Here is a 12,557-nt window from a genome sequence, read left to right on the forward strand (position 1 = left end):
CCTGCCTGCCTCTCCTCGGGCAGAAGGCCACGTCGCTGCCCTGGTCTCCTAGAAAAAGTTTCCTGGAATGACTTTGCCTCTGTCAGTCCATGTCCTCACTGACTTGCTTTTAAATGGCCACAGGGAACAATTTGGAAGGAACTTAAGAAGGAAAGTGGTCCAAAAGCTAACTGACTTTTAAGCATGAGCATTTTATCTGAGCCAGTTGTCTGAGTTCCGAGAACTCAGCTCCTTGTCAACTTGATGAGCCTCTGCTGCTTTGGGTGCTGGTGTGTGATCAGGGCTTAGCAAGAGGGTGGCAGAGGGAGGAGATGGCGTGGAGGGAAAACGAGAGGGAGGAGAAGGGCACTCGGCTCACACGACAGGGAGCGATGACTGTCATGGAGGCTGCTTGACACAGGAGCCTCACCTGCTGCCCAGGCCATAAACTGCCCTTATATGTCCTTAGGTTGTGCTCATTTACTTGTTTAGTCATTTTCTCCCATAGAAGTCATTCCCCTGTCAGCCGTCAGAAAAAGTAACCCTTAGTGCTAGCCTACAAAGCACCTTTGTGCAAACTACAGGAAGTTTCTCCTTCCTCCAAACACTTCACTGCCATCTGCTGGAAATTAATATATAATGCTAACCTACAGTGACAACAATGGCAGTGGCTCTTCCTGGAGCTGCACGGTGCAAAATCAAACATGGTGGCCGAGGGAGAAAGTCCAGCGCCCTGCACACCTGTTTTCCGCATCATGACAAGGAAGGATGCTGGGGCTCATGCTAGACATGCTTAAGAGGAATCCATCTGAATATGGCAATACTGTTTGCTATGATCTTGCAAAAAAAAGATTCTAGAATCTGTCCCTGACCAAATCTTGCAGGAAGGCCTCCAACTTCACACGAGCCTTTCTGTTCCAGATTCATTAAAATTGGAGACAAAGAATGTGACTACAATCCCAAGTTCCGGCTCATCCTTCACACCAAGCTGGCCAATCCCCACTACCAGCCCGAGCTGCAGGCCCAGGCCACTCTGATCAACTTCACTGTGACCAGGGACGGCCTGGAGGACCAGCTACTGGCTGCCGTGGTCAGCATGGAGAGGCCAGACCTGGAGCAGCTAAAGGTGCGTCGGGTATTCGCTGAGGACAGGAGGGAGAAAAGTCTCTGTCTCTAGATCCTGCAGGGCACCCCGTCCTGGGAGGGGTGGGAAGGGCTTTTTTTCCCTGGGCCGAGCAGGGTGGGCTCTGCTGGACCTTGGAAGAATGCCAACCCCATCTAGCCACCTGGGAACACCACGCTGGGCAGAGAAGGATTGGGTGAGTGGAAGAACAGAAGCAAAAGACAGCTGGGAGAATGGACACTCCTATGGCCAAGAGCAGGCCTGGCACAGGGCTACAACCATGAGGGCCTCTGATCACATGCGTGCACACACGTGCACGCACACACGTGCAGAATTCAGTGGAATGAAATTCTGCAAGGACAACAGAAATAAGTTCAACCATATTAGGGCCGTGTCTTAGTCAGCTCAGGCTGCCACAACAAAATACCCTAGACCAGGTGACTTAAACAACAGACATTTATTTCTCACAATTCTAGAGGCTGGAAGTCTGAGATCAGGGTGCCAGCATGGCTGGTTTCTGGTGAGGCTTCTCTTTCTGGCTGGCAGGTGGCCACCTTCTTGCCGTGTCCTCACATGGCCTCTTCTTTGAGCATGCGTGAAGGGATGGAAAAAGCTTTCTGCTTTCCCTTATGAGGGCACTGATCTCATTGGCCCAGGGCTCTACCCTTGTGGCCTCATTTAACCCTAATCACCTCCTTAAAGGCCCCATCTCCAATACAGTCATATAGGGAGTTAGGGCTTCAGTGTGTGAATTTGGGGAGAGCACAATTCAGTCCGTAGCAGATAACATGCTTTTTGTCCTCTCTTTAAACATGATTATTGGAGCTCAAAATTCCCATGCATAAGAAATTGAGTTCAGGGTTCCCTGGGACCGTGCTTCCTGCAATCGTTCATTGGTTGCACAGATACCTGTGGAGCACCAACTCTCTAACAGTCAAGATTGTAGGTACGGAGGAGTCAACAGTGAACAAGGAAAACCATCGCCCTGCCCTCATGGAACTTGCGGTCTAGTGGAGGAACATCAAAAAGAAGAACGTAAACAAATAAATAACGTCATTCAGGTAGTGATAAGAATTTTTAAGAAAATAAAACAGGGTCCTACCAGAAAGCTACAGGGCTAATTTAAACTGTGGTGGTGAGAAAAAGATTCTATGAGGAGTTGGCACCTGAGCTAATTCCTAAATAACTTTAAAACCCCTGTGGGCACGGAGCGTTCTCAGCAGAGAGAACATCAAATCCTAGTGTTAAAACAGGATTGAGATACGTGTTTTTAAAACACAGCAGATAGGCCAGGGTGGCTGTAGCTGGAGATTTCAACAGGAAAGCTGTTTTTTCCGTAGATCCAAAGGCTGTACAAGGGCAAAGAACCTACAGCCACCTGAAGTTAACTCCCCAACCCCGAAAATAAAAATACAAAGTGTCCAGTGCTTTAGGGTGCGGAACAAACACTCAGAAAGGGAAGATGAGCTGAGATCTGCTTGGATACCAGCACCCGCTCCAGACTCGGGGAAGCCTCCTTGCAACGATCTTGTCTAAACTGTAACAAGCCTGTTTCTGTTGTGTTTTGTTTTGTTTTGTTTTCCAAAAAAAAACGGTAATTCATAGGAGAGCTGTTCATCTGGGGGCTGTAAAGTGGCGATAGAGAGGACCCTCCAGAGAACTAGAACTAGACTCTACCCTCTAGTCACAGAAATAAGTTCCATTTAGTGAACGCTGACTGCGTCAATGCTGTGTTAAGCACAGCACAAGAGTCCTGTAAGAGGCACAGAGACTGTCCCCACTGAGGCCCTGGAAGTGCCACGAGGGCAACTGGCCCAAGGTCCCGTGCCTGGCATATGGCGCAGTCGGGCTTTGACTCATCTGCTGCCTCTTCTGCTCGTGGTCTCAAGCGCTCTGCTTTCCGCCTCCAGTTTGCCGTCTCTAAGGGAAGGGACTCTGGCCCCATGCTCGTTTCTTCATTCAGACCTATCCCGAGAGTTGGGTGCTTTGGGCATCTATGCCTGACTCCTTCTTGCTTGATGTTTGCAGTCCGATCTCACGAAACAGCAGAATGGATTCAAAATCACCCTCAAGACGCTGGAAGACAACCTGCTTTCTCGCCTCTCCTCTGCATCTGGGAACTTCCTGGGAGAAACAGCCCTGGTGGAGAGCCTGGAGGTCACCAAGCAGACTGCCGCAGAGATCGAGAACAAGGCAAGGCTCCCTGGCTGCTCCAGGAACACAGGGAGGCTGGGGTGCTCCTGCCATTTCCTCTCCTTTTTGTCCCTGAGTCTGACTTTTAGAAAAAAGAAGTTAGAGTAACAGATGGCTTTTCCATCTTAGCAAGTTTCTTCTAGAAAGTCCCCTTAGGCAGGATTCCTGAAATGACTGCCTCCCGGATTATGGAGTTCCTACCTTTTGGTAAATGCTTTTGACATCTCAACCCCACAGACATTCGATGAGCCCTTAAGTGCAGAGCCTGGTATTCTGTGCAGGGAGAGGCAGCTCAAACTCGATACCTCAGATAGTTGTGGAACTGCCCTGAAGCTCAGGAATCGTGTTGCTGTGAAGGTTGACTGGTTTGGGCCTGACTGCATCCTGAGAAAACCCGCTGGACTGCAAGAATATCACAAGTCTGATTTTAATGAGAAAACTTCAATGACTTCCTGGGAAAGTCAGCTCTCAAAAACTGTATCATCCTGGGAAACAATTATGGTACAACATATAGCTTTCTTCCTTTATATTTCACAATGTTCGGAAGGCTTTTATTCCCTTTGTGAGGGCGCACAGAATGAGACTTGACAGGGAAGGGCCCCCAGCCCTGGTTCGCTCCCTGCAGACTGCCAGACCTACACAGGGCCTCGTGCAGTCTCAGTCCTGCTCTTACATCAGAAGAACAGTTAAGGTGCTGGTTCTGAGCAGGAGAGGGTGTATCTGTAACAGCGGCCAGGAGCAATATACCTTTGAGGGAATATGCTTATTGCTAGATTATTGGGATTTCTCCAAATATAAAAGATTTTTTTCCAGGTCAGGACAAGGTAGGAAACATGAAAAGTAATGATAAACAAGGCAGATAAACCAGGTCATGCCCACTCTAGGGTAACAGACAGCTCAGGACTGAAGAGAGGGAGGTCCAACCCAGCATTGGCTCAGCAGCTGCTGCGCGGCCACCAGGTTTTACCTCCAGCCATCCGTGGCTTCTTTGTCTCTAGGTGGGGGCATGAGGAGTGTGTAAAGGAATTACGGCAGAAGTTCCACTGTGCTGGGCAGGAGAGACGGGGACAGAACCCAACTCACATAGAGGGAGCTGGTCAGAGGATGGGCTCACCCACATCGATCTCGTCTCCCCGCCTCCTCCTCCCTTCTTTCTTCATCCTTTTCTTTAAAATCAGTGAACACTTACTGAGCACCTGCTCTGTGCCTAGGGATGTAGCAAGCTTTTTTTTTCCTTCTATTCTTCCTTTTCTTTTGCTCTTCTTTCTCTTTCTCACTCATTCATGAATGAGAATGAATACTTATTTGAAGGCTACTATATTCCAAGGTCTATGATGAAAGGTGAGGGTACAGCAAGGAACTTGCCAGAATCCCAGTCTTCCAGGACCTGGCCCTCTATGGGAGAAAAACAAGTAAACAGACGGTTAGAAGACAGTGATGAGGGCTGAGGCAGCAGATGCACAGGGAGCCCCGAGCACACTAAGGAGGCGCACTCCACCCACGCTGGGCGGGAAGAGGGGGGATGCTTCCCGTTGGTGCTGGTGTCACCGGAACATAGAGCAAGTGGCGCTGGAAGTGGCCCCTGGAGAGGAGCCGAGAAAGGTAGCCTGAGTTTCCACTGTGAAGGGCCTTATAAATCGTGCTGAGAAGCTTGGGCTTTCTCCCGATGGCAGTCGGAGATCATTAAAGAGTTTGGCATTTTTTTTTTTCCTTTTAGACAGGACAGTAACATGGCAAGATCTGTGCTTTAGGAAGATCTGCTACAATCTGTAAGACAGATTGATAATTCAGGAGTCAGAGGAAATAATAGGAGGTGCATGAATTCAGATTAGAGGTGACGGTGTGCTGAGTTATGGGAGCGGCAGTGGTGACAGAAAGGAGAGGGCAAATTCAAGAGCTATTAAGGAAGTAGAATTGCTAATTAATTGGATATGATGGCATTTGGATAAAGGAGCTGTCAAGGAAGAGACTTGGGTTCCTGGATTAAACATCTGGATAGATGTTGGTACCAATCCCTGAAAGAAGGTGAGCAAAAGTGGGTTTGGGGTGAGAAGAAATGATGGTTTTAGTTCACGTTATGTTGAGTTTGGAATGCCTTTGAGCCATTCACGTGGAAATGTCCTGTAGGTTCTTGGATATATGGTCTTGAGTGGCGTCAGGGTCCTGAGAGTCATCAGGAAGCAGTCATTAATTGAACTCTTCGGAGCAGATAAAGTCACCTAGGAGAGGTGCATGCAATGGTAAGACTGAGAGTAGAGCACTGGGGACCACTAATATGTTTTAAGAGAATTACAGAGGACGTGCAGCATGGAATAGGGCACAAATGGGAGGAAAGGTAGGTCAATAAGATAAGATGAAAGAGAGCATTTCAAGAAGAAAGAATGACAATGGTGCTGAATGCTACTGAGAACTCAAATAATACATGGCTGAGATGTGGCCATTGAATTTTGCAAAAATGAGTTATTAATGATCTTGAAAAGAATAGTTTTGGTGAAGTAATGGAAGCAGAACCAGATTGCATTAGAACGAGAGTTGAGAAAGAGCAAAACTATGAAAAGGTAGAGAGAGAGGGTTGGACTTTAAGGAGGTCATGGGATCTTTGGAAGCTTTTTCCCCTGAGATGGGGGAGACCTGAGCATGCTAAGATGGGAGTGGGAAGATGCATGGATTATAAAGGAAAAGGGAAAAGAGTAGTTGGAGAGAGGATTTGAATTTACAGGAATGAGAGTGGGTGGTTAATACACTTTGTTAGGGGACTATAATTCAGGTGACAGATAAGCTTATCTTTAGAGAGACAAAGAGTCAGTTCCCAATGTAATAGGGAACAGGGGGCAAACAACAGTCTAGAAATGGCTCGTGGGTCCATGTGTGCAACTGGGATAGAACAGACAGTTAACAGAATGGAGGGAGAAGCATAAATGAAGGTAATTCCTTCCCAATGGTCTCTATTAATATATAATCTGTGAACATATGAGTCAAGTTCACCTGCAGAGAATGAGGGAATAGTGGTGCGGTAGGGGCCTGGGGGAGGGGGTGAAGGTTTATAATAGTTGTTGTGGAAAATGGGAATAAAATTTGATTAGCGTCATGGAGATTAATGAATAACATTAAAGACTCAGGTGAGGTTGAAGACTATGAACCTGTCATAACACCAGTCGGAGCAATTACATGAATTTTATTCAGTTCCACCCCCCTTGGAGAATCTTTGCCTTTTAACTGCTGAATGTAACCAATTTACATTTATTAACGTTATTGATACGTTGACTTTTTTTTCTACTATCTTAATTTGTGTTTTCTATTAACCATGCTTTTTTTTCTCCTTTCTTGATTTTCCTATATCCCCCTTCTTCTTTTATGCTTTGTGGATTTTAAAGCTATTCACACTTTTATTTTATTAACTAACCTTGCTTTATTTATATATTAAAAGGCTATTTCATTTTATATATGAGGTGTGTATATATGTGTGTGTATATATATGGATATATAAACAAAGTCTAAAATTAAGCAATATATCTAGGCTCTTCCAAAACCACGTGAGGACTTTAGAGTACTTTAATACTTTAACTATGATCATTCCTTCTCATCTTCTCTTATTGTTTTATAAAATACCTTATGGCGTTGTTGCTATTAAGAATCTGCTTTCAGTATAACTACGATTCCTTTATAGGTATTTCGTCTTTTCTTTCCAGCAGTTTTTAGCATTTTCTCTTCATCTTTGATACTCCAAAATTTTACTACTTAGTGAGTAATTATCTTTTATGTATTATTCTTAAGAGTGATAAGCTTCTTCAAAGTCAGAGCTCAATCCTTTCAACAACTTTGAAAAATTCTTAACTATTATAGCTTCAACTATTGCCTCTCTTTCATTCTCTCTATTCTCTGCTTATTTCTGTTCGATGTATTTTAAATCTCATTCTACCTGCCAAGTCTCAAAACCTCTTTAATATACGTTCCGTCTTTGTCTCTTTCTGAGCTGCTTTTGTAACAGTTTCCTCAGATCTCTCTTAATTTGCTTATTCTCTTTTCAACTCTAGTCTATTATTTGATCTGCACACTTTTTTCATTTAAATAACTATATTCTTATTCTTAGAAGTTCTAGTTAGTTCTTTTTCAGGTATGCCTGTTCTTTTTTATAATGTCCTTGTTTTAGGCATTCTTTTATATCTACCGCTCTTAGACATACTCAATGGTGAGCTTTAGGTTGTTCAATTGTCTTCAGTTCTTGGGATGTTAATCCTTTTGGAGATTTTTGTTTTTGTCTTTTTTTTTTTTGTTTTTGGAAGGGGTCTTGTAATTGTCGCCTTTGGTAACACTTCCTCCCAGAGTTTGTAATTGTTTATTCTGAGACCATCTTCAATAGGGATGATTGCTTTTTCTTGCGTGGTATTCCCACAGTTATCAGTAGTTTCTTTGTATTTTGGAGCATAAGGGTAGAGCATATTGAGGTTTGTATTTAGCAGCATGTTTTAACAGAAATCTCTCCCCTGATGCTCAGGTCTCTTGTCTTATTTTTACTTGTGATAAGAAATTTTCCGAAAACAGAATATTCCGTTGAAAGAGATCTTCTTTCTGAATTTGCATACTAGCCATCTCATAAAAATAAAGAAAAAAGAAAATTACACTATGCTTCTTTCTCTGGATTTCCACTGCTTGACAGTCTAGTTCATTTTCAAGTCACATATATTTTTTTGCTTTTCCATGAAATCTTTCTCATTAGAGATGGAGATTGGAGACTTGCGTGGCCCACACTTTCCAGCTGGAAGAAATGACACCCTCACCCTTGTGAAGAACCAGACGTGTACCGTCTCCTTTCTCACTCGAGCTCTATTAAGGAATATCCTGGTAGCCTTTCAACCCTCTGCCCACCATCCCCATCCCAATTCACTCCACCCCACGCACAGACACATGTCTACTCACACAGAGAGGCCAAGCTAGCTCTCTGGAAGCCCTAGTTGATTTGAACAGTGGACTATTTATTCTTCTGACAGGTGCAGGAGGCCAAGGTCACCGAAGTGAAAATCAATGAGGCCCGGGAGCACTACCGGCCGGCTGCTGCCCGAGCATCGCTGCTCTACTTCATCATGAACGACCTCAGCAAGATTCATCCAATGTACCAGTTTTCTCTCAAGGTGACTTACACCTGAAGTTTCCCCATAACCATAGTAAAGCAGTATGACATTGCTGACGCAGCTCTCCAGGAGAGCTCATCCATGTGCTTCATTAGCTGTGGCAGATCTGTGAGATCAAAGCCAGGGGAGCAGCTACATTACCTTTAGACCTGTATTACCATCCTCCTCTCTCTAATTGGGTCTCACATGACTCACTGGTAACTTTGGCTGGAACTTTGGGCCTCCATAGCAATCTCAGCCTCATTCATTCAGTAAGCACATATGATGTGTTTATTGACTGTATGGAAGAGAATACCAAAGAAATATAAGAAGTGATCCCTGTCCCCACAGAACTTAAAGTGTAATAGAGACAATCAAATGTGGATGTCATTTGTATTGATTAAAGTCCAAAGCAGACAATAATAATAGACCAAGTTTAAATTATTTCTCTTATTATCCTAATATCCCCAAAGCTCCTGCTTTATGGTTGCTGAAATTTTCCTAAAACCAAGCACGTTAGCAGATTGTAAATGCTGACTAAACTCACCTTACTCATGAAAAAGTAAAGACCTATAAATTTTAAGTGCATCTCTAAAAGTACATCTTTCTCCCTTGGGGAATCATCAAAGGACCACAGTTGAAGAGGCATTAGGAGGTGGTGGAGAATTTCTGAACAATTTCTTTGGTTTGACCCAACAAAGAACACACACACACACACACACACAGAGAAAGAGAGGGGAGAGAGAGAACATATGCATGTAGACACACAGAGATTTTACACACACACGCAGAGCACATACTTCAGTTCTGTGAAGTGTTCTCAACTAAGTCGCCGCACGGAGGTCCAGCTGTGGGAACGGTGCTGAGCAGATGAGAAGTCAGAGGGCCTCCAGCTTCTGGGGCTCGTTTAATTGGAAGTGGCATTTCACTATTTCCCAATCCCTTTCCCCTAACTCAGAGTGTCTGCAGATTGGATGAACTGTGTTTATAATATTTTATGCTTTTAAAAAGAAAGCCAATACTTGGCCTTATATTTGGGTCAAGGCAACATATGAGAGAATTATAAAATATTTTAAAATGGTATAAAAGTTAACGTGATAAGCCTGATAACTACAGGATCACCTCCCCAGTTGAAAGAACTTGGAAGCTCAACACATGGTTAAGATGGAACTTAAGTGATTGCAAAGTGGCTTTTCTTCAAGATTCAGCCAAAGGCTAGGCGAGGGTTAATGGGACACACAGGGAGGGTGCCAAGGAGTGAGAAGACACCTTCCTGGGGTCTCCTGCAGACTGATGGAAGACGTGGCTTCCTCTGTCCTGTGCAAGGAGCAGAGAGGTGTGGCTGGAAGAATAATATTCCTCAAAGAGATTAGAAAGGGAAGCCTCAGACAGGCAGAAGCAAGTGGAACACAGAGCACAGGTTTCAAACCAGAGGCCTAAGAGCCTGTTGACCTCCAAGGGCTTTTCAAATATTTTAATTTGAAACATTTAAAAACAAAGAGAAGAAGTCACACAAATATCAATTTCTGGCATCTCATGAAAGTTTGGAAGATTGGCAGCCGTGAGCTCACGTCCCACACAGCATGAATTCACTGGGTGCTGCTCCCTCGATGGGCGTGCGCCCTCCGCCTTGCCACAGACCCCGCCGCTCCCTAAGCTGGGCTTACACACCTGGCCCCTGACGACATTGAGTGTGAGACCCTTGGTCTAGAGCATCCCTCATACTTTGCTTAAGTTCTTTCAGGCATTAGGCAAGACACAGTCATTCGCTCAACAAATATTTTTCAGTGCCTACTATATGTGAAGAGATGGCTAGATTCTGGGAAATATAAGAAAGTGAGTAAGGCCTGTCCCCCACCCTCAGTGTGCTCCTAAAGTGGTGAAAGTGAAAAGATAAAAAAAAATGCAGATATAAGGCAATGGATAAAGGCCCCAAAACTGCTACAAAAGCTACTGAATATCTAGGAGGGTGGTCCGAGTCAACGAGAAACCACGTGGGCAGATGAAGAGACCTTTAGAGGAAGCTCTGGGAGTGAGGATCAGGCCCAGCACCGGAGCTGCTCAGATGCCAGAAGTGAAAGAAGAATTTTTTTTTTTAAGGATGGAAAAGAAAAAAAGAGAGCTAAGATTAGTTTAATGTAAAGAAAATGTGAAATGTGCTTAGGTTTGTTATTTTCTTTAGATCTCTTCCTGAATTGTGAATCACTTTTAAACTTAGAAACTAGAGATTCTTTGCTGATCACTCTCATTTTAGTAAAGATAGAGTTTTAGGGAAAAGCCATAGTAACCGCCTGGAGAAAGCCAGCCATTCCGTCTGTACAGACCTGCTCTGCAAGTGGAATCTTCCCAAATAGCTCTGTGTGGTCTTGGGGTACATTATCAGCCACTAACCAGCTATTTATTCCTACCTAAAATCTACCAAGAGAGCAAACATTGCAATGGATTGGGTTGAATGCAGGCAGAAGATTTTGCAAAGATAATCAAAGCTAATTGAAGGAGACAGGCTGCAAGGGCTTTGTTAACAACAAACACCCTGGAACTCTGGAATCCAAAGAGAAATTCACACTTTTTCCCCATCTTGCAAATGAAGAAATACTGAGACTCAAATCTTATATGGTTTCCATTGAGGTTCAAATACTTGGTGTTAGAAAGACGTAAGGTTTTTTTTCCTTCTTGAAGCCACAAAAGAAAGATGAAGAAAAGACTGGATATCTACATAGCCAAAAATTGAAAAGGTCCAATTTTACCTTGGTTTTTATTTTCTTTAATGATGTGTTCTATTCATATCACAATTAAAATATAGCATTTCAAATATTTATGTTTATACATGGTCAGTATCTAAGTTTAAAACAGTGGAAAATTGATTCATATGATTTTATTTCCTATTATGCCCATAATGTGTAGTTCAGAAGATGTACCCAAAGCAGGCCACACTCCCAGCATTGCAGGAAGAGGACATGAGGAAGGACACGCCCAGGAACTCAAATGACTGCAGAGCTAATAGGAAGAAAAACAAAGAACCCCTGAGATTCTCATCATTTCCAAAAGGAAAAGTCATTAGTTAAAAATATTCTGCCCTTTTCTGTGCTACCCTGAGAGGGGTCCATGCGGTGTCGTTCTGAATTCCCATCGTAATTTAAAGGGAAATCTGCACAGTGCCCAGAGGGAGTGGGAAGGAGGATGTCCTCGTATTTCTTGCAGCAGAAACGCACTTTGGTGGAACCAGCCTTGACTTCCAGAAGGAACAGTACGTCTGCAAACGGAAAAGTGATGGCATCCTTATCACAGATCTGAAGAGGACCTGAGAGAAGCTTCTGCTGGCAGCTTGTACCGTTGTTACCGTTGCAAACTCTGCCGATGTGAGCGTCACATCCTCCAGGAACACTGCGCTGAAGTTTGCTGCTGCCTCTGGAGCCACTTCTGCTGCTGGCTGCTTCACTGCTGCAACCCTCACGCGCCAGACCCCGGCAGCCTTCCGGGAGCCGTGTCTGCTGGTGGTTACCCATCCTAGGACTGGCCGCAGCCTCCCACAGAGGCATCTTAGTTAACCTGCACCTGTCTACTGCTGCTCTGTGTAACGCAGATTCTGCTCTGTGTTATGGGGACATCCCCATCCCATGCGGCAACAAGGGCGCCCAGTCAGTGAGTCTGGTGTGGTGCAGGCTGGCCCGGGAAGCTCTGCACCTGTGTGCCACCATCTGACGTGAACACCATGGAGGCCATGCCTGGTTTCTACTTCTGCAGAGACGCTGAAGACATTGAAAAGGAAGAGCAGGCTGTGACCAAGGAGGACCTTCAGGGTGAATGGACGGCTTCAGCTCCTGCAGTCACTGCTGCCCAGCCTGAGGCTGCAGACTGATCTGAAGGCGTGCGGGTGCGCGCTGTGACTATTCAGCAGCTCCCCGCCGAAACGCCCAGCCTGCCGCAAGACTGGTCTGCACTGCCCACAGCTCAGGCCACTGAATGGTGGGATCAACCACTGAATGGTCTTAAGCTGTCCTTCCACACACTCACAAGATGGAAATAAGGTTGCCAGAAAATAAAAATTTAGTTTCTTTAAAAAAAAAATTCTCAGTGCCTATTACATGCAGGGGTCAGTTTTAGACAACAAAGTTGTACCAAATATTGTTTTTACCAGCAAGAATTTCATAATC

General features: G+C 44.7%; 1 protein-coding gene across 1 annotated transcript in view; it reads left to right on the forward strand.

Moving 5' to 3' along the window:
* Positions 1 to 12,557, forward strand: part of DNAH9 (dynein axonemal heavy chain 9) — a 306,203-nt gene that overhangs the window by 232,230 nt on the left and 61,416 nt on the right. Inside the window, exons 55-57 of the mRNA XM_069483261.1 lie at positions 901 to 1,105; positions 3,131 to 3,295; positions 8,284 to 8,424. Of these exons, the coding sequence (XP_069339362.1) occupies positions 901 to 1,105; positions 3,131 to 3,295; positions 8,284 to 8,424 (511 nt within the window). The remainder of the gene's footprint in view (positions 1 to 900; positions 1,106 to 3,130; positions 3,296 to 8,283; positions 8,425 to 12,557) is intronic.

The sequence above is a fragment of the Eulemur rufifrons genome, chromosome 9, assembly GCF_041146395.1.
Source record: "Eulemur rufifrons isolate Redbay chromosome 9, OSU_ERuf_1, whole genome shotgun sequence".
Classification (NCBI taxonomy): domain Eukaryota; kingdom Metazoa; phylum Chordata; class Mammalia; order Primates; family Lemuridae; genus Eulemur; species Eulemur rufifrons.